Source organism: Equus przewalskii, chromosome 1 (genome assembly GCF_037783145.1).
Source record: "Equus przewalskii isolate Varuska chromosome 1, EquPr2, whole genome shotgun sequence".
In the NCBI taxonomy this organism is placed as follows: domain Eukaryota; kingdom Metazoa; phylum Chordata; class Mammalia; order Perissodactyla; family Equidae; genus Equus; species Equus przewalskii.
The window spans coordinates 122,702,089-122,723,124 of NC_091831.1; the positions used below are offsets into that span (position 1 = coordinate 122,702,089).

At 36.5% G+C, this 21,036-nt stretch overlaps 1 protein-coding gene across 4 annotated transcripts in view; it reads left to right on the top strand.

Moving 5' to 3' along the window:
* The window catches only part of UACA (uveal autoantigen with coiled-coil domains and ankyrin repeats), an 82,282-nt gene extending 64,201 nt beyond the window's left edge, over positions 1-18,081 (top strand). For all 4 annotated transcript variants that reach the window (XM_070621937.1, XM_008523903.2, XM_070621926.1 and 1 more), the window contains exons 12-19: positions 271-303; positions 824-922; positions 4,761-4,797; positions 5,686-5,738; positions 6,890-9,628; positions 11,636-11,788; positions 13,900-13,965; positions 16,382-18,081. In XM_070621937.1, the coding sequence (XP_070478038.1) occupies positions 271-303; positions 824-922; positions 4,761-4,797; positions 5,686-5,738; positions 6,890-9,628; positions 11,636-11,788; positions 13,900-13,965; positions 16,382-16,453 (3,252 nt within the window). In that variant the 3' untranslated portion in view covers positions 16,454-18,081. The remainder of the gene's footprint in view (positions 1-270; positions 304-823; positions 923-4,760; positions 4,798-5,685; positions 5,739-6,889; positions 9,629-11,635; positions 11,789-13,899; positions 13,966-16,381) is intronic.
* The last annotated feature ends 2,955 nt before the right edge of the window (positions 18,082-21,036 follow it).

Here is a 21,036-nt window from a genome sequence, read left to right on the forward strand (position 1 = left end):
AGGAGACAGAAGATGTGAGGAGGAAGAGCAAGTAGGAGTTGACAACTGAGGGCTTCTCAGAAGAATCAAAAGTGCTTCTGAACCTGGTTGGTGAGAAGAAGGGATGACAATTCAGACAAGAGAACTGGGAGTACATAGACATTTTCTTCTCCTATCCTTGTCCCCATTCTTAAAGACATGTGCCTGTCTTTTCAAAAGATATTTGCCAAGCTCCTGCCTTTTAAAACAAACTTTCAAGACTGAAAATACATTTCTTCTTTTTAAATTTAGGAAGTAATGGTTGCTGATGATCTGGAAAGTGAGGTAGGATGATAAATTTTTCTTTAAAGCTGTAAAATGTAAATTGAAAATGATATTGCAGAAGGTGTGTAAGTCCTGAATTGAGATGGAGACCAGGATTCTATTTCTGCTTATTGCTCAAAGGGAAAAACAAAACCTACATGTGAATGTAAAAGTATGTTTTGAGTATAGTGGCATGGGTTATTGTAGGCATTTTGTTATTGCCTCTGAATGTCTCATTTTCTGTGAAACTTTTCATAAAAAGATGTAAAATTCAAAACATTATAAAGTAAATATCTGAAGATAATGATTTAAAACAAACAATAAAAATTTGAATTTTTTGTAATTTTTTTGTATATATTGTATATTTTATTAGTGTATTTGTAGAATTTTCAACTCTACTAATAGATAAAAATCCACCAGCTTAGATAATTCATTAACTGCAGTCCTCAAAGTAATTCTAATCACATTTTCTAAAACACATTTCTAACCCAATTTCAAGCACGGAGTGACTTTGCTCTTTCTTTCTTTCTTTCCATTTCAGAAAGAAAAGCTGAAGTCCCTTTTGGCAGCTAAAGAAAAGCAACATGAAGAAAGCCTAAGAACTATTGAGGCTCTGAAAAATAGATTTAAATATTTTGAGGTATACAAAGCTTAAATTATCTCCTGTAACTCATAATAGGCAATAGTTAGGGGCTTGGACGCAGAGTTGAATTTGAATTATCACTCTCTTCTTCATAGTGTGACCTCGGGCAGTTTATTTAAAGTCTCTGAGTGTGTTGCTGCTTTGACAGAATTGGGGTGGTTGTCCCTTTCTCCACGGAGTTGTTGTAAAGGTTAAACGAGATAATTGAAATTGACTAGCATATGATTGACATTTAGTTCAATTCTGCTTTCTCTTCCCCAGCTTTCATCTTTGTTCATCTTTACCTTTTCAAAACTTGATGCTTTTATCTGTAAATTTTCAATGATTATGATGGTGATATAGAAATGAATAGTGGTATTTCCAGGATTATCTCAGAAAGGATTTTGTGCCTATCTGGATTAGTTAGAACACTTGGTTTAGTGAGAGTAGAGTGTCAATAAGGCCCAGATCGTATACTCTTCTTTGGTTGGGTCAGTTAGCTCTTAGTCTTTCCAAGACAGTGGATTTTTTAAACTTTTTATTGAAATACAATATATGTTAAAAAGTACACGTTAAAGCATATAAGTTGAAGAATTTTCACAAATCGAACACACCCAGATCAAGAATCAGAACATTACTAGTACCCAGAAGCCTCCTCATGTTTGCTTCCTGTCACTACCCACACTCCCTGCATCAGGGGTGACCATTTTCCTGACTTCTAACTGTGTAGATTTGTTTGAAAGGCCGTAATACATATTTATAAATGTTGTTCATCACTGAGGGGTCACTGAAGAGGGTGCTGTTTCAATATGAATCTTTTATCTTTATTAGGGAATATAACTCCAAAGTACCTAATGAAAGTAATTTTTTTCTTTTATAAATAAAAAAATTTGTGGTCAGCTATGAAAAAGAATGTCAAGACATGGATGAATCTCACAGACAATGTTGTGTGAAAGAAATCAGACACAAAGAGTAGCTAATGCATGATTCCATTTTTATAAGTTTAGAGTCAGACAAAACTAATCTATGGTGATAGAGGAGAGAATAGAGGCCACCTTTGGGGAGGGATTACTGACTAGGATGGGGCATGAAGAAGCTTCTGAGGGTGCTGGAAATGTTCTATATCTTGATCTTGGTTGTGATAATACAAGGTGTGCGTCTGCAAAAATTCATTGTACTGTACACTTAACAAGGTGCTTTATTGCACGTGAGTTATGCCTTGATACATTTTTAAAAAAGAAAAAAAGTGTGTTTGAATTTGTGTGACTGAATTCTGAAGATTATTCAGAAACAGCTTTATAAGCTAAAGAATAATCTGGTATAGTGCCTTCTATCTTTTTCACATTTGACTCTTTTTTAAGGTTGATAATGAAACTAGTAATAGCTAACATTTTCATAGTACCAGCCATGTACCAGAAACTGCTCTGTACACTTTACGTGCATTTAATAAACATATCAACTCCATATGGCAGGTTTTATTATTATCTTCATTTATAAGTGAAGAGACTGAGGCACAGAGCATTTACCTGTGAGGGTTTTTATAAATATTAAGCGAAAGAGCCGGAACTTGAACCCAGGCTGTCTGGCTCCTTTGTGCTCTGTACTACAATACTAGTTTTACACTCAGAATGACTTGAATGAGAAAATCTAGAGGCGTATGTGGGCCCTTTGAAGCACTCATCAAAGTTTGACACCTATAATTGGGTACTAAGAGTCTAAGAGTAGACTCTCATGTCAAGAATAAGATATTTTTCAGTAGCTTTAGACAGAGTTAGAGTCAAGTCTGTAACTTTCAATGAGGTTATAATAAACTATAGGAAAGTAACTTTATTGTTATTCTACATAATTCTTTTCATTTAAAGTAATATATATTTATTTCAGAAAGATTAGAGAATATAATTAAACTAAAAGCAGAAAATAAGTACAACTATATTCCCAGCTCTCCTAGCACCTGACTCACGTCTTCCCGACCTTTCTTTGTGCGTAACTTGTGGGAATGGGTACATCCTATTTTGTAACTTCTTTCACTCAACATAGTGACATTTTCCCCAGTGAGTGCATATTCATTGTGATAAATTTTTCTACTAGAAATGGTTTTTTACTTTCAAAAAGAAATTACAGGGCCCATTTTATATGTGACCCAGTATTTATGAAAGCAGCCGTTAAAAACTAAGCATTCAGGGGCTGGCCTTGTGGCTGAGTGGTTAAGTTTGCGTGCTCCGCTTTGGTGGCCCAGGGTTTTGCTGGTTCGGATCCTGGGCACGGACGTGGCACCGTTCATCAGGCCATGCTGGGGCAGCGTCCCACATGCCACAACTGGAAGGACCCACAACTAAAAAAATATATACAACTATGCAGGGGGATTTGGGGAGAAAAATGCAGAAAACAAGCAAAAAAACAAAACTAAGAATTCGTCATTTAAAAATATTGCATATCCACTGTATCATCTCACATGCCTAAAAATCTTCATAAACTGCCAACAGGTTTGCTGGTGTGTGTAATACTTAATATGTAGGCATTTCCCTTCTGATAATAGAAAAAATATGGGAAAATATGGATATTTTAGAACGAGGCTAATTTTATGTTATAACTTATGCATTTATTTTCATGTGAGTAATCAAGGAAAGGTAATAAACCCAAACTAAGTTTTTTGAACTCCTTATGTGCGTAGGCCACGCCAACCATACATGTATAAGTCCATTGAGTAGCTATGGTAAACTCTAGTATTAAATATTACATAGAACAAAGAGCTTAACTATGTTTACCGACATCCTTGGGGCACTAAGAATTAGTGTAGGAGGCAACAATTTATTTATAGGACTGTGGACTATTTTCACCGTGGTCATCTATATCAGAGTTTGACACATGGCTGTTAGTACCAGTACACACAGATACACAGACATGAGCTACATCTGCATATCTTTACTCTTGAAGTTATAATATTTTAGTTGATATATTAGATTCTTTGTATTTGACTAACTTGGAAAAATGAGCAATCCAAGTATATTTCGATTCAGAGTATCTAGATTTTCTTCAGTATTCTCTTTTTCGTAACTGATGCATCAATTTATTTATTGCTGTGTGTAGGTCTTTGTCTCAGTTTCGTTTCCTCCTCTCTGTCTCCTTTTGCCTTCAAAAGTAATCGGTATTCAGGGATGGCCCAGTGGTGTAGTGGTTAAGTTCACGTGCTCCGCTTCTGTGGCCTGGGGTTCATGGGTTTGGATCCCAGACATGGACCTACATACCACTCATCAAGCCATGCTGTTGTGGCATCCCACATATAAAATAGAGGACAATTGCCACGATGTTAGCTCAGAGACAATCTTCCTCAAGCAAAAAAGAGGAGGATAGGCAACAGATATTAGCTCAGGGCCAAAAACCGAAAAAAAAAAAGAAGTAGTCAGTATTCTATAAATTCTGAAAGAAGGCATCACGTGGCTATTTCACAGTTAATGAAGTAGGGTTTCCCAACAGTGGCAAAGTAAAATGAGTACTTGATGGGAATGTGGCTTTTCCTTCCTTTTGAGGTAAAGAAGCAGAAAAGAGTATGGATTGAAAGTTGTTTCAGTTCATTTGGAGCTCACTTTTTTTATTTTGAGCAATAAAGTTTTTCCTTGATACACTTGGATGGTTTTATTAAAATGCTTCGTGAAGTAGTTTATTCGCAACTCACCTCTCTAATTGTTGCTAGTGCTATGTCTTTTTGCAGGTTCCAGTAGAATAATACTCGGGAGAAACAAGGAATGTTGAAAATGTGGTTTTAATGACTGGATTATTTAGAGCTAAAATAGATACAGAATTTAACCAAATGAAGCAATATTCACCTAAAATGTTTTAATTATACTTCTAATTTCAGAGTGATCATTTAGGATCAGGAAGTCATTTCAGTAACCGTAAGTATAAAAGTATAGATTATCATTACAGTTTATCCAGTTCAAGCAAAGAAGAATATTTATGTGTATTTATTTTGTCTAACTGTATATGATACTCCTGCTGCTAAACTTCATCCAACTACTTGTGTGTTCTACTCACCTTGTGGAACCAGGAAGAGGTTAAGATGACTACTGTAGCCTCTAACAAAATCTGGTAATCACCGTGGCTCCGATTTTCCTTAGCCGCTTATATTTTTAAATTGTATATTGTATGAATTACCAAATTTGCCTTGTCGATTAGTGGACATTTATCTTGTGATATTTGGGGCTTGTTTTATATAGAAAGAAACTTAAATACAGTTTTCTGATTTGGAGAAATCTTTGGATATAGTCTCAATGCAAGTAGGCATTTTAAAGTTAGTTCGAAGTTCCATAAATGCATATTTATTAGTTATTTTAAGACTGTACGTAATTAAGCTTCACTTCTGTTTATTGTTCACTAATTTTAAACAGTTTCTCTAGAAAAACCTATTTTTTGCTTCCCAGTGAATATTAAATTACCCTCTAGCTCATCACAATAGTAATATTTATCCTACAAGTTGCAAAAGAATACCATTTTTGTTTTAACTGATAGTAAGATATGTATTTTATAATAATCATGTAACTTATTTAGTCTAACAATCTTGTGTATTTTTTAAAACCAACTTAGTCTGTATTCAGAAGAATACTTTCCTTATGTATGTAGAAATACTAAGGAAAAACATGAATATTTTAGAACAAGGATAATTTTATGTTGTAACTCATGCTTCTCTTTTGTTTGAATAATAAAGGAAAGAGAATAACACCAGATTAATATGTAGCCTACTTTGGTATGGATATTTAAGTTATCATTTATTTGGATTTACTTAGGAAAAGAAGATATGCTTCTTAAACAAGGTCAAATGTATGTGACAGACACACAGGTAATACTGTTTTTTTAATTTTAAAAAATATTTAGAAAAAATATTTGTGCCTTTATAAAAAGAGGAAAATAGCATTGTATATCAAGTGTATTTACATTGAATAAGGTTTTCATTATCAAACAAAAGTTGGTGTTGCGTTGTTGAGTTTAATAAAAGCAGTGATACTGCTGTTTCTGGTGCCCTCCAGAGTGTTTTTGATCACAGTGGCTTAAATAAGAGATTTGAAATAAAATTTCATTGTGTTTGATAGTAAGCCTCTATTCATTAACAACATTAACTCTTCATATTTGCCCTTATCAAGAGGAAGACAGGTGTGAGTAATTCAAGTCAAGGGTCATTTGTTTGGGCTTTGAAATGTATTTTTCCTTGCATTGAAATATATATTCTATGTTTTGGAAATTCACCTCAAAATAAAGAAAGCTTCCGAGAGGGAGTGTTGTCTAATTTGGTTACTTGTTTATCTGCTCCTCACTTTTGTTTTCCAGTAGGTACAACGTTTGCATTTCTAGCACCTCCTCGCAACTGCAGACCCGATAAATATTTGGGTTTTCTTTTCTTTTTACAACAGTAAAACCTGCCTATTAAGATAGTGGGATGTACTCGTAGCATATAGCTTTTATCAATGAATTAGTACTTGCAAAAATAATTTCTATGAAATATTAATAATAGTTTCTATGAAATTATTTACAGATTTAAAATTGCAATCCTTGTTTTTATTTAAGGGTTCTGGCTTTCTTTTATTTAAGGCTTTCTTTAGAATTTGATGTTCTGAGCACATTATGTGCCATCAAATAGAAATAGTAGATGTGTTTTGATAAAGTTGATATTCATGTGCACGTAGGTATTATGAATGAGGAAAGAAAGAGAAAATAGTACCCAGGGGCCACAACTATTTTCCTTCTTTGTTCTGCCAGAAATGCACTTAAATGAACAGACTTTCAAAATGGCAGTGCTTAAGGGCATATTAAGGAAATCATACTCAGAACTGGTTTTCTTACTTCAAAAATCAGGACTATATGTTTCCAGCATAACTAGTCTGAAAACTGTTCGACTACTGATGATATAGAAACTTGCTGTAAATTTGGCAGGTAAGTAAGTGTTTTCTTGAGGCTTTTGTGATTGATTTGTGTATATATTTTTTTGCTTTTCAGTGTACTTCCCCTGGTATGCCAGCCCATATGCAAAGCAGATCCATGTTAAGGCCGCTGGAGCTGTCCTTCCCCAATCAAACCTCATATTCCGAAAATGAAATTTTAAAGAAAGAGTTAGAAGCAATGAGAACTTTCTGCGATTCAGCAAAACAAGACCGACTCAAGCTCCAAAATGAACTGGCTCACAAGGTGGCAGAGTGCAAAGCTTTAGCCTTAGAATGTGAAAGGGTCAAGGAGGATTCAGATGAACAGATAAAGCAATTAGAAGATGCATTAAAAGATGTGCAGAAGAGAATGTACGAGTCAGAAGGTAAAGTGAAGCAAATGCAGACGCATTTTCTTGCCCTTAAAGAGCATCTCACAAGTGAAGCAGCAACAGGGAGCCACAGGTTAACGGAGGAACTGAAGGATCAGCTGAGAGACATGAAAGCGAAGTATGAAGGTGCTTCAGCGGAAGTAGGAAAATTAAGAAACCAGATCAAACAAAACGAGATGCTGGTAGAAGAGTTTAAGAGGGATGAAGGCAAGCTGATAGAGGAAAATAAGCGATTGCAGAAGGAATTTAGTATGTGTGAAATGGAGCGAGAGAAGAAAGGAAGAAAGGTCGCAGAAATGGAAGGCCAGTTAAAAGAATTGTTAGCAAAGTTGGCCCTTTCCATTCCGACAGAAAAATTTGAAAACATGAAGAGCTTATTATCGAATGAAGTGAATGAGAAGGCAAAAAAATTAGTAGAGATGGAAAGAGAATATGAAAAATCACATGGTGAAATTAGACAGTTAAAGAGAGAACTTGAGAATTCTAAGGCCAAGTTTGCTCAGCATGTCAAACCAGAAGAACACGAACAACTCAAGAGTAGATTAGAGCAAAAATCTGGAGAACTTGGGAAGAAGATCACTGACTTAACATCAAAAAATCAGGAGTTACAAAAGGAAATTGAAAAGGTGTATCTGGATAATAAGCTCCTTACCCAGCAAGTACATAACTTAACAATGGAAATGAAAAATCATTATGTTCCTTTAAAAGTCAGTGAAGAAATGAAAAAGTCACATGATGCAATTGTTGATGATTTGAACAAAAAGCTTTTAGATGTCACACAAAAATATACAGAAAAGAAGTTGGGGATGGAGAAATTGCTAGTGGAAAATGACAGCTTAAGTAAGAATGTGAGCCACCTGGAAACTGTGTTCGTACCTCCTGAGAAGCATGAAAAAGAGATAATGGCTCTGAAATCCAATATCGTTGAACTTAAAAAACAGCTCTCTGAACTTAATAAAAAATGTGGGGAAGACCAGGAGAAGATAGATTCGCTCATGTCTGAAAACACCAACTTGAAAAAGACTATGAGTCATCAGCATGTGCCAGTTAAGACTCATGAAGAGATGAAAACTACATTGAGTAGCACATTAGATAAAACTAACAGAGAATTATTAGATGTGAAAAAAAAATTTGAAGATATAAATCGAGAATTTGTAAAAATAAAAGATGAGAATGAAATATTAAAAAGAAACCTGGAAAACACTCAGAACCAAATAAAAGCTGAGTACATCAGCCTAAAAGAGCATGAGGAAAAGATGAGCACTGTGGGTGAGAGCCTGAAAAAAGTGCAGGCGAATAGTGCTGAAATGTTGGCTAACTACCAAAAAGGCCAGGAAGAGATTGTGACGCTGCATGCTGAAATCGAAGCCCAGAAAAAGGAGCTTGACACAATACACGAATGCATTAAGCTAAAATATGCTCCAATTGTCAGCTTTGAAGAATGTGAGAGAAAATTTAAAGCAACAGAGAAAGAACTAAAAGAGCAATTATCAGAGCAGACACAGAAGTGTAATGTCAGGGAAGAAGAGGCCAGGAAGTGCAAGCAGGAGAATGACAAGTTAAAGAAGGAGATTTCCACTCTTCAGAAGGATTTAAAGGATAAGAGTGCTCTCATTGAGAATTCTCATGAAATGGAAAGAGCATTAAGCAGAAAAACAGAAGAGCTAAACAAACAGTTAAAAGACCTGTTACAGAAATACACAGAGGTAAAGAACGAGAGAGAGAAGCTAGTAGAAGAAAATGCCAAACAGACTTCTGAGATCCTTGCAGCACAAACTCTTTTGCAAAAACAGCATGTTCCACTGGAACAGGTTGAGGCCCTGGAAAAATCTCTTAATGGCACAATTGAGACTCTAAAGGAAGAACTGAAGAATAAGCAAAGGTGTTATGAGAAGGAGCAGCAGACTGTGACCAAACTGCAGCAGATGTTGGAGAATCAGAAGAACTCTTCTGTGCCGCTGTCAGAGCATTTGCAGATTAAGGAAGCATTTGAGAAAGAAGTTGGAGTCATAAAAGCTAGCTTGCGAGAAAAGGAGGAAGAAAGCCAAAACAAAACTGAAGAAGTCTCCAAACTGCAGTCTGAGGTCCAAAATACTAAGCAGGCATTAAAAAAATTAGAGACTAGGGAGGTAGTTGATTTGTCTAAATATAAAGCAACAAAAAGTGACTTGGAGACCCAGGTTTCCAACTTAAACGAAAAATTGGCCAATCTGAATAGAAAGTACGAAGAAGTATGTGAGGAGGTTTTGCATGCCAAAAAGAAGGAACTATCTGCAAAAGATGAGAAGGAATTACTACATTTTAGCATTGAGCAAGAAATCAAGGATCAGCAGGAACGATGTGATAAGTCCCTAACAACAATCACAGAGTTACAGAGAAGGATACAGGAATCTGCTAGACAAATTGAAGATAAAGATAATAAGGTGAGCGCCGAGGAGTCTGTCTGACTGTGCTCTAGAAACCCCAGAGCACAGCTGCTGGAGTAGACTAGGGCTCCTTACCATAGCATCCTTCAAGACAGGTTCACAAGGCATTAACAAAGTGACCCTTAAATGCCACCTTTCCAGGTGGGCTACTGGTGTGTAAAATAATTTCAGAGTTTTAAAAAAAGTCAAGTCACACAAGCAAAAATCAAAAGGATTTTTCCTTTTCTTTCCTTAGCTGATCCAGCCAAGAATTGAGGAAAGATGGGAGACTCAAGGTTCATTTGCCTCATAAATGAATGGTCAAAATGCAGTGGGATTTAGGGTACCTAAAGAATGGTGAGGGAGAGGAGGAAAAAAGCCAAGTGTTTGGGCTACAAGAAACTAAGGGCACGGGCGAGCACCCCATACTTGGTCATGGCACTCACCCATACCAGTAAACTGAGCCCTCCAATTCACAGTACGTTCTGTCCCCATATCTTCCTACAGACTGGTCCTCTCACCCAGAATGTCCTGCCCCTGGTCTCTACTGAGTAAAGTCCTATACGGTCCATAATGCCCACTTCATCACTTATCCTCCTTCCTAGAGCCTTCATTGTCCAGTCTAGCCTACAGTAAACTGTCCCTCTTCTAAAATGCATGTTTTGTTTTGGCTTTGCCATCCGTTTAAATATGTATATCACCGTGCCAGAATTATGTGGTTGATCTTCCCAACCAGTCTTTAAGAGAGGGCTCATAACTTATCTTTCCTTCTTATTCATTCTCATGGTACAATTTACACAATAGGTGCTCAACAATATTTTTGAAACTAGTGGTTGCATAAAGTGCATACTATGAAGATGACCCGTCAGGGAGATTGAGTGCGGTTTTATCCACTCAACAAATATAAAATACCTTCTACGTGCCAGGTGCTATGCTTAGGGCTGAGGATACAGAGGTGAATAAAAGCAGACACAGCCCCAGCCTTCCTCAGTGGAAAGGTGCAAGACTAACCTTCTGACACATCTACTCATATGACCCAGAATTTAAATGCTGTCACCTTGTTTGGAAAGTGATTATGAATATAATAATATATACTTATAGTAGCAATTTATTAATATCTACTTATAATTGTTGCCATTTATTGAGCATCTACTACATTCCAAGCGTATATTTATGAGTGCATTTGATTTTCTTCACTATGAAAGAATTTCCCCTTTCACTGATAAGGAAACTAAGGCTCAGAAAAATAAAGGAAATTAGCCAAGCTTACACAGCTAATAAGAATCAAACCTGTCTGGCTTTAAAGCCTGTGCTTTTTCCACTACTCTAACCAGCCTCCGTATATTTTTCTCTTTATTACAAAATAGTCTATAGTTATACATTCTTGAAAAGAACAAGGCACGTAAGTTAATTCTAGGCTTACATGAGCCATGCTCTTTTACTTTTCAAACTTTGTTGGAAGGAATCCCTTCTACCTTCCTATGTTTCAAACTTCCTGGAAGGTAGTCTATATACCTTCATACGTACTTATATATTATCTAAAAATAAGAAGAATGAAGTCACACTCATATTTTAGGATATATATCGTATTTATTATTAATTTGGTAATGCTTTTCTAAGGAATTTACGGAGAGAAATTTAGTTAAATTATATAGTCATGTGTTGCTTAATGACGTGGATACATTCTGAGAAATGCATCATTAGGTGATTTCGTCGTTGTGTGAACATCATAGAGTGCACTTACACAAACCTAGATGGTAAAGCCTACTACACAGCTAGGCTCTATAGTACTAGTCTTATGGGAGCACCATCATATATGTGGTCTGTTGTCCACCCAAATGTCACTATGTAGCACATGACTGTAATGTACATACTATTGATAACAATCTTGACAATATTCATTCCTCAATTTCCTGGTATATAAATATAAATTTTATGTCTCAAGGAATGATTTCTGTGTAAAGATGTTTATTATAAGTGAATAATATATATTTTTCTCCCACAACTGTTTTCTTTTTTTGTAAGATAACCGAACTGCTTAATGATGTGGAAAGACTAAAACAGGCTCTCAATGGCCTTTCACAACTCACCTACACGAGTGGGAGTCCCAGCAAGAGACAGAGCCAGCTCATTGATGCTCTGCAGCACCAGGTGCAGACCCTGCAGCAGCAGCTGGCTGTGAGTACCAGGCCTGCAGGGCTCCGTGCCGATAAGCGCGGGCTCGAGTTTGGCTGTTGTAGAGGCTTATTTAGAAGCCAAGTTGATTTGTGACTGTGCAGATCCAAGAATGTAATCATTTTTGCTAAAAGTTACTTATACTAGTCATATAATATCATTTATTTGGTGCTTATTATATGGCAGGCACTACTGTGAACATTTTACATACTTCATCTTTAAATTTTATCTTCATCACAATCCTACAAGATTTTAATCCCCCCCCCCCCCCCATTTAATTCTTAAGGAAACAAAGATGAAAATACTTGATGCCTGGGGTTGTACAGTTAGGATTTAATCCTGGGATTGGCTGACTCCGCATCTGGTGTCTTTTCAACTGCAGCACACTCTCTAAAATATTGGTCCACTAAACTAAAGGAGGTTTTTAATAATCTCTTATCCTTATGAATAAAGATAGGCATTTCTGTGGTTTTATACCTTATATCCTTATATATTAAAAGAAAACATTTGGATGTATATATCTGTATAGTTACCCCATATCCATATCCATAGTTACCTATATGGATATATGTCTCCTTTATATATTAAAAGAAAGCATCTGGATTTGGAAGCTGAGATGAGAGCTCAATTCTAAGCCCCGCCACTTAAAAGCCAGTGACATGGAACATTCCCCTTAACTTTTAGCTTCCTCATCCACAAAAGAGGATAAGAATTGATTTCTTGTTTGTTTGTTTGCTTTTGTAATTGAATGAGGTAATATACATGGAAATGCTAAGTAAAACATAGCCCAATCAAATGTAAATTGTTGCTAAAATTTTCCTATTCTGTAGGAATTGGTTATGAATTGTTTTTGAATAGAAGAAAGTTATTTTTGTTTTGTTATGAGGAGGATTGGCCCTGAGCTAACATCTCTGCCAGTCTTCCTCTATTTTTTATGTGGGATGCCTCCACAGCGTGGCTTGGTGAGCGATGCTAAGTCCAGGCCCCAGATCTGAACCTGTGAACCCTGGACCTGCCAAAGCAGAGTGTATGAACTTAACCACTATGTCACCAGGCCAGCCCTGGAAAGTTATTTTTTAAAGTGTTGATCTTGTAACACTGTTGACCTACAGATTAATGATGACAAATTGCTGATCTGGATCTTATCAAAAGGATATGGTAGTCTCTTCAAAAATTGGAAATATTTCTTTATTGTTTGTCATGTTTGTGATGCTATGCTAAGCACTGTCAGGGTTATAGAGAGTATACAGTTCCTGTCCCCGAGGAGTTCTGAGTAGTTAGACAGGGAAAATATATAGATCCATGAAAAGTAAAATAACAAGACAAAAAATATCAAATACAGAATTGAGAATATAGTCCCAGAGTCAAAGTTGAATATGATATGAATTCATAGTGATGTGAGTTCCCAGGAAGGAAAGATTACTGGTGTGGTGGTAGCTAGTTTCAAGGAAGAAGGGAGCACCTACCGTGAACTTTTTGGATAGATGGTGTTTTGGTAGGTGGAAGGAAAACAGAGACTCTCAGGCAACGGAAATCGTGTGAGGAAGGCTTGGAGGTGGACTGCAAGTGGCATGCCCCAGGGGCCGTAAAAGGCCAGTCAGCCTGGCTAGTCTGGGAGCTATATTTGAGGCCAAATTGTGAAGGCTGTTGGGAATGAAGCGGATGAATTTAGATTCTCTCTTATACGTAACAACGTGTCACCCGAGGTTATTGAGTCAAGGTGATATGAGGAAAGAGCTGCCTTAATCTCGGAAGCATGGGAGGAAATAAAGTCTAGAGACAGGGAGACAAGATGGGAAGTTTGCAATAATCCAAAGCACAAGTTGATATGTGTCTGGATAATTTTGTGGCATTAGATGTGAACTAAGGCGATGATTTCATGTTACCTAGGATTAAGTGGCATTGCTCTCACTGTGAATGTTCCCACACATTTATTAGAAAAGTTTATACTATTGTTATGCTATGGAATTTTGGATCTGGTGAGTCCAAGGAGTAGCAGGAGCAGTTTAATTATACTCCTGTTTTGTAGTATCAAGCAACATTGTCACAAGCCTCTGGGTGTTTGAAAATGTGAGTGCTGATATCCTCATCTGTCCATCTTTCCACGTTTCTAGGATGCCGACAGACAGCACCAAGAAGTAATTGCAATTTATCGGACACACCTTCTTAGTGCTGCACAGGTAAAGAACTGTTTCTCCTTTGGAAAGGATATTGTTTCAGAGAAAATAATTCTTCATTTTTAAGTAAATATATATGAAAGTAATTGATGTTTCAAGTAGTTATACCCCATATGCTTATTTAAAAATGATTATGTTTCTTTTCATCATGGCTTGCATATCTCCCAGAGAAATTTACAAAGCTATATGACAACACAGCATCTTAAATTTAGTGTTATCTCCATCTGCTTGTCACTCATTTTATAGACAGTTTGGCGACATATGATGGCAGCACACATTAATGGTATCATTAGCTGGAGATAATGCCTTGACACCCACATGTGGCTGTCAGCTAAAAGAGGAGAGTGCAAAGGAATTCATTGTTTCTTGGTAGCTCAGGAGTATTTCTTTGAAATGTAGAGAATACTATAAAAGTGCAAAAATGACAAGTAAGGTGTGCACAGAATTGTAATACTTTAAGAAAAAAATGGTTCTCTTGGATTATCAGTAATATTTATTTATTGAACCTTAAACTCAATGAAGCATAAGATTAAGAATTCCCATCTGTGGGGTTGTAATGAGAAAGCTCTTTTTTAAAAAAATAAATCATATTAAGGAAATGTTTAACATACGAAGGATGCTATACTTAATGCTCTGTAGAAACCCTATGATCAGCATCTCCAAAATTCTCAGAATAGATTTTTCAGGAAGACATACTAAAAGAGAAATGTTAGAATGGCAGGTGAGATATAATGAGAATTGTTTAGGATTTGAAGTGTCAGGCCACACTGTAAAAAAAAAAAAAAAAAAAAAAAAAGACAGGTGTTAAGAGAAAGCTTCAGAGAAGGAGAGAAGATCATTTAAAAAAAAAAAAACTAGGTAAAATAATAAAAAGGAAGGAACTTTATGACCTTGAATTCTTAAAATTGAAAAGCCTGCCTTTTCTATAGGAGGTGCAGGGGAAACCAATGGAAAAGAATGAATGGTGTGATAAAAGAAAGTAGCCAAGGATACTTTCTTTTGAGTAGATAGAAGATAAGTTGGGATTGAAAGTATATTGCAATTGTTAGAGAAGCTTATTGATGGACAGCAGGACAGGAGGTTTAGGTGGAGAAATAGTAGAAAAGTGCAGACCTGCGTTAGAGAGGGTGGGGGATTCACTGGGGTCTGATATTGGCTGTGGGAGGAAGAGCGTACCCCTGCTGAAAGATGCTGCAGACTAACAAGGCTGTCAACTTCGTATAAGGTATGCTTCCAAAATTTGAAATTATTTTCTGCTGACTCCAATGAAACATAACAAAAGCAATTGACATGTGAAATGGTCTTGCCTTCTGGCATCATGAAGTTGACTAAGAAATTCAGTTTAGTCACCTATGGCTAATGTTTGGAATTTAAACATCCTGCTGTTATAGAAACAGATTTTGGAAGCAAAACTTCTTGTATTAATAGGAAGTGTTATGCTCATGCAAAGACAGAGGGGAAGTGCTCAAGCAAAGACACAAGGGAAGCGGGTGTTGTAAGCCCATCATATTGACTTGCATTTAATCAACCTCTTGCCATCTTTTTAAGTTCAAAGTGTTTCTTTCTGAATATAAATGGCTAACATTCGTGTAACAAGATCTCAACCTCACTAGTAAAGGGGGACATGCAAGTAAATAAGGAGGTACCATTCTGACTTCTGGGATTGGTAGATATTAAACAAGATGCTAGCCTACAGCACTGACCAGGGTGTTGTGGGAAATGGGCATTTATACCCTGTTGGTGGGAGTGAAATTGTTATAATCTCTGTAGAGGGAAATTTCGTAGTCCTTAGCAAGATGAAAAATCGAGCCTGCTTTTTGACCTAGCCCTAGGAATCTGCCCAGAAAGACTGAAACACCTTAAATGCCCATCACTGGGGTGATGAGTAAAGAAATTATGATACATCTGTACAGTGGGATATTATACAGTAATTTTAAATAATTAAGGAAATAATTTGGAAAAAATTTTTATGACAGGTGAAAAGGCAAGTTGCAAAGTAATATATATGATCCTATTTAATAAATATGGGGATTTTTTTCCATTAATAACTTTTCTAATTAAAAAAAAAAGCGGGAGCCAAAGCAAATTTTCCTTGTAGTTTACTTTGTTATCTGTAACTTATGCTGCCCCTGTCATCTGAGCTGTTATTTAAAAAGAGAGAAGTTTGTTCATCTGTTTTCTGATAGTAGATGTTAGGAGCAACTAGTGTGCACTCCTTTTAAATTGATCTTCTTTATTTCCATGAGACAGCTCAACTCCCTTTTCTAGTAAATCCTTTAGAATATGGCCAGGGTGGTGAGGATTTGGCATTTGGTGAGTCACAACCAGTTAGGCCCTGTTAAAAAGCCTTTGTCTTTTGGATTCTCGTGTAGATGAAGACTACATAAAATATTTCTCCTCTTTTCTTCTTTCTCTCTAGGGTCACATGGATGAAGACGTGCAGGCGGCCTTACTCCAGATCATACAGATGCGGCAGGGGCTTGTGTGCTAGCGGTCAGCGCTGACCAGCCAGCGTCTGCTTTCCCTACTGGGGCTGAGCATTCTGTGTGCACCTCCATGGCCTTTCTGGGTCTTGCTGTGCTAGTATAATTAAAATAAAATATATTTTGTTCCATCAGTAGGTTTTTTTAATTAGATGAGCCTGTTACTGAGTTTTTCAGTATCAATTCAAATCTTATATTCTATATACATATGTTAGTTAATTTTACAGTGAGGCCTACCAAACACTTTGCCTTGGATTGGCTGCATATTTTTAAACCATTGAGTCCTTGATTAAACATGAGCCATCTGCGTGGGTCCATATGAAGAGGGGTTAAGCTGAAATAATTGTTTAAACATTTCTTTTAGAGAAATTAATTTGGTTGGCAGCCACTTTTAAGTGGATCAAAAGATCTTTCAGATCTTCAGCTGAGCCGTGAGACCTGCTGCAGTTCAAGGAGTGCATTGTGACTTGGCTGGCCAAGGTGCATTTTTATTGAAGTAACTTAATGAGTGCCTTTGACTTCTTTTGGAGGTACAGACTTTTTTCTTCTTACACTAGTAACTTTTATGCCTATTTAAATATATTTCTTTTCATAAAGGGTTTGCAGTGCTAACTTAAATTAAGGAAAGTTAAGGGTGGTATATACCAGGAGTTTATAATAAAATTGCTTCATAATCTCCACAACAGTATCTTAATTTTCACTTGTGGTGACTTTTGTTGCCACAGTATTTAGAGAACTGTGATAAATGGTATACTAAGTTTTTCAAAGTCTCAAAAATTTTAGACTTTTTAAAGCAATTATGTTGACATTTGCTACTATAGTAACCAAGCACTCGTTAGACTTGCGTCCTCCAAATGTTTTGTGCTTATTTATAGGAAAATTGCACTAATGAGATTAATAATGTGAAAAGCAGTTTTCTTGCAAAATTAGCATTAGAGAATTGATTTTAGAAAACCTCTATAAGGTTTTAGACGAACGTGCAATAATGTAGTAAACTGTAAGAATATAGTTAGCAAGAAAATAATAAAATTGGACATGTTTATAGTAAATACTCTATCGTAACCAACCATTTTTATTAATTATATCTCATTAAGGAAAGTTTATATGTTTTTTTATTTTTATTAACATTTTGTGTTACCATTCAGATTAAAATTACTAATTTGACTGTTAGCAAATAAACTGAACAAATGAGTCATTTGAGCCAAGTTTTTTTAAATTCCGAAATGTGCCTTAACGATAATCTTTGAGCATCCTGAACCAAATTTTTGATCCCATCTTGGTATGATAACAAGGACAGAGAACCATCAAAGTGGCTTTTCCCAGCAAAGAATACGCCATTGTATTTCTTCAGTGTAACAGGGAAAAGTCAGAATCGGATTTATTTTTAATTCTTTAGGTAGATAGACACAGTTTACATAAGCAGTATTTGGATTCTTTAATTTTTATATTTAATGTTTTTCTTCAGCATGAGTTCTGTTTCATGAGTATTAGGTCACCTGTAGAAGCTCTAGAGTAGAGAAAGTTCTTAACTGAATACTCACATCTCAGTGTGGTATTTTCCTTATTAGGGGTGGGAAGGGAACCTTATGTGTATTTTATTTTGTCTTCAACCATCAATAAAATGTTTTCAGTGGAATACTGTTTTGAACATCCTTGTAAAAAATTTACAAGGTAAACTAGTCCATGTGCTGTCTTTGGAGAGTTTGGTAGAGAGATCGATAGGGTCCAAAGTACAGATAATGATAGCCATTTTCAGTTTGCTGTGTAGAGGGAAATACCAAGTAACTTCCTTGTGTTAATCCCATTGTCTCCTTCACTCACCTTTTGATGTCAAAGGCAAGATTGCATTTACAACAGTGAAGGCTAAAGCTTTTTAGATGGTAAGCAAGTGGAACACATATAACGGGCGATGCTGGTCTCTCTGCTGTTCTATATTCAGAAAGATAGGAGGGCTGAACTTACGGCTAAGAGAAAGGAAGATCAGTTGTTGTCTAAGATCTGAGTGCTCTCTGAAAGAATCACTGAATTCCTCTTGGAGTACAGTCCTTTGCTGAAAGCTTTATTACTATTCTATTGTTTAGTTTTTTTCTTATCACTCCTGCTTCATCAGAAAAGCTCATTCCTTTTGACAGAGGGTCAGTATTATAGAGAACTATTAAAATAAAATCAAATATTCATGCAGTGAACATCTGAAATTTTAATATTACAGTGATTCTAATCACTAGCTATACCTGTGCTGTTATAAAATTCCAGATGAATTTAGCTTAAACTTTCTTATGGATTTTTTTTTTTTTTGCAAGGAAGACTGGCCCTGAGCTAACATCTGTGCCAGTCTTCCTCTGTTTTGTGTGTGGGATGCTACCACAGCATGGCTTGATGAGCGGTGTGCAGGTCCACACCTGAGATCAGAACCTGCAAACTCTGGGCCACCAAAGCAGATTGTGCCAGCTTGATCACTACGCCACCGGGCTGGCCCCTCTTATGGCTTGTTTTTTATTTAAACCTTTTCTCTTGACCCTAACCAAATGTTATACTGTTTAAATTTTTCTGTTTTTCTAAATGCATTGGATCATTGCTGCTTTAAAAGTCTTGCACTTTGGGGGTCTGGCCCCGTGGCCATGTGGTTAAGTTCATGCACTCCGCTCCAATGGCCCAGGGTTTCACAGGTTGGAAACCTGGGCACAGACATGGCACCGCTCATCAGGCCATGTCGAGGCAGCATCCCACATGCCACAACTAGAAGGCCCCACAACTAAAAACACACAACTATGTATTTGGGGAGAAAAAGGAAAAACTAAAATCTTTAAGAGTCGTGCACTTTAGAACATGAGTACTTCTTTTCCTCCAGTGTTACCACCTTTCTTCTAACAAGGACCTAAAAACAGTTTTCATACACATGCTTCTTACCTGCCTAATGGTTCATGTTCTTAGTTCACTTGTTTCAAAGTAGAAAAGGAGAGAGTTTTAAATTAGTTTTTGGTGTCCATGATGACTAGATATATTAGTGTCTGCTTACACTAATGCCAACCATTAGGTAACAGTGGTTACAAGCTTCTCTTGATATCTGCTCCACCGTGATGGAAGAAAACTGCTTCTCACCGCCTCTCTGTTTTCCTCGTCACTGGATTCTGCAGCCTCTTGGTGAGCTGCTTCCTTCTTGCAAGTTCTATGCATCAAAGTAATGGCAGTACCTCTGGCACCAAAATAAGGATCGAAAGAGGATTGTCTGTGATGAGCGTGCAAAAAATATGGCTGCATACAACTGGCAGGGGAAAAAGAACCTGGACCTTACTCCAGGCTGCTAAATGTTGTGAATAATTTTCAGAGAGAGGAAAAAACAATTATTATGAATAATTTTCAGAAAGAAAAAAATGGCACCATAAAATACATCATGCACAAAATACAAAATGGAAAATAGGCATTCCAGCCCTTGTTTCATTCGGTGATGTTCCCCACTAAACTGGGTCTGAGACTTTGTTGTTGGAAGTTCTTTCCCATGTTTTGGCCTTGGCTGTTTGAAACAAGATTGTCTAGACCAGCCTCTCCAGGTAAATATTAACCTGCTTCTTAGCCTGGCTTCTGTTTCTTACTGTGTATATGGGCCTTTGGCTCACAAGAGTCATGAATGCAGAGATTTAGAAAAAAAAAGATAAAGCTGCAGCAGAGATGGTAATCCGTTAAGACTCCCTGGGCAGTGAGAGTGCTTGTGTTTAGCATAATTGGGCATGTGGCATCATTTATGCATTAGAGGCCATTTTCATTATTTATGCCTGCATGAACAAACATTGATGATGAATGAATTCAACCAAAAAGGGAAGGTTACAAAAATGTCATATGTAAATGAAAAAGAGCCAAGACTTGTGAGGGTTGCTTCCCCAGTTTTATATGTGTGTGTGTATACACATACATACATATACATTCTATTCAGTGAAATAATACAGGAGATATCAATAAAAATAATGCTCCTTATAATTGATATTTGGCATCAAATTGTACTTAATGGGCCTGATTTTTATTTTACATTTTAAACAGGTTTGCAATTTTTTTTTCAAGATAGTAGTCCTGGGAATATTCTGAATTCAGGAAAGAGTTTAGAGAGGTTATTGCCTTCTTAATAATTTAGAGCTTCTATTGCTCTGCCAAGTCAGAAGATTAACATTTAATAGAAAAAAATTATGTATCTATAATTCAGTCACGGCTATTAGATCAGATGGATTTTACATTAAGTGAAAAAGATGTCGAGCATTTAAGGACCATTAAACTACAGGAATCTTTTATTGGGTTTTAAGGCCTCCGATCCTGTGTCCTGCTGCGAAGAGTATTTATTTTACATATACAGAACGCTTTAAGGATGGGGAAAGGGCATACATTTTCAACGAAAATAGGCCATAAAAAAGTGTGATTTTCCACATTGTGAACAGCTACCATACAGATTCAGTCTTATTTTATAATAATTAGTTTTATGCATCATTAAGTAGCTTTGTTACAGGCTAGAAGAACATGGTGAAGGCCACTTTAAAAGTGGTACCTGCAGGAAATCCAAGTAGCTGGGTACCCTCTGTTGTTGATATCTCTCTTCAAGAAACCATAT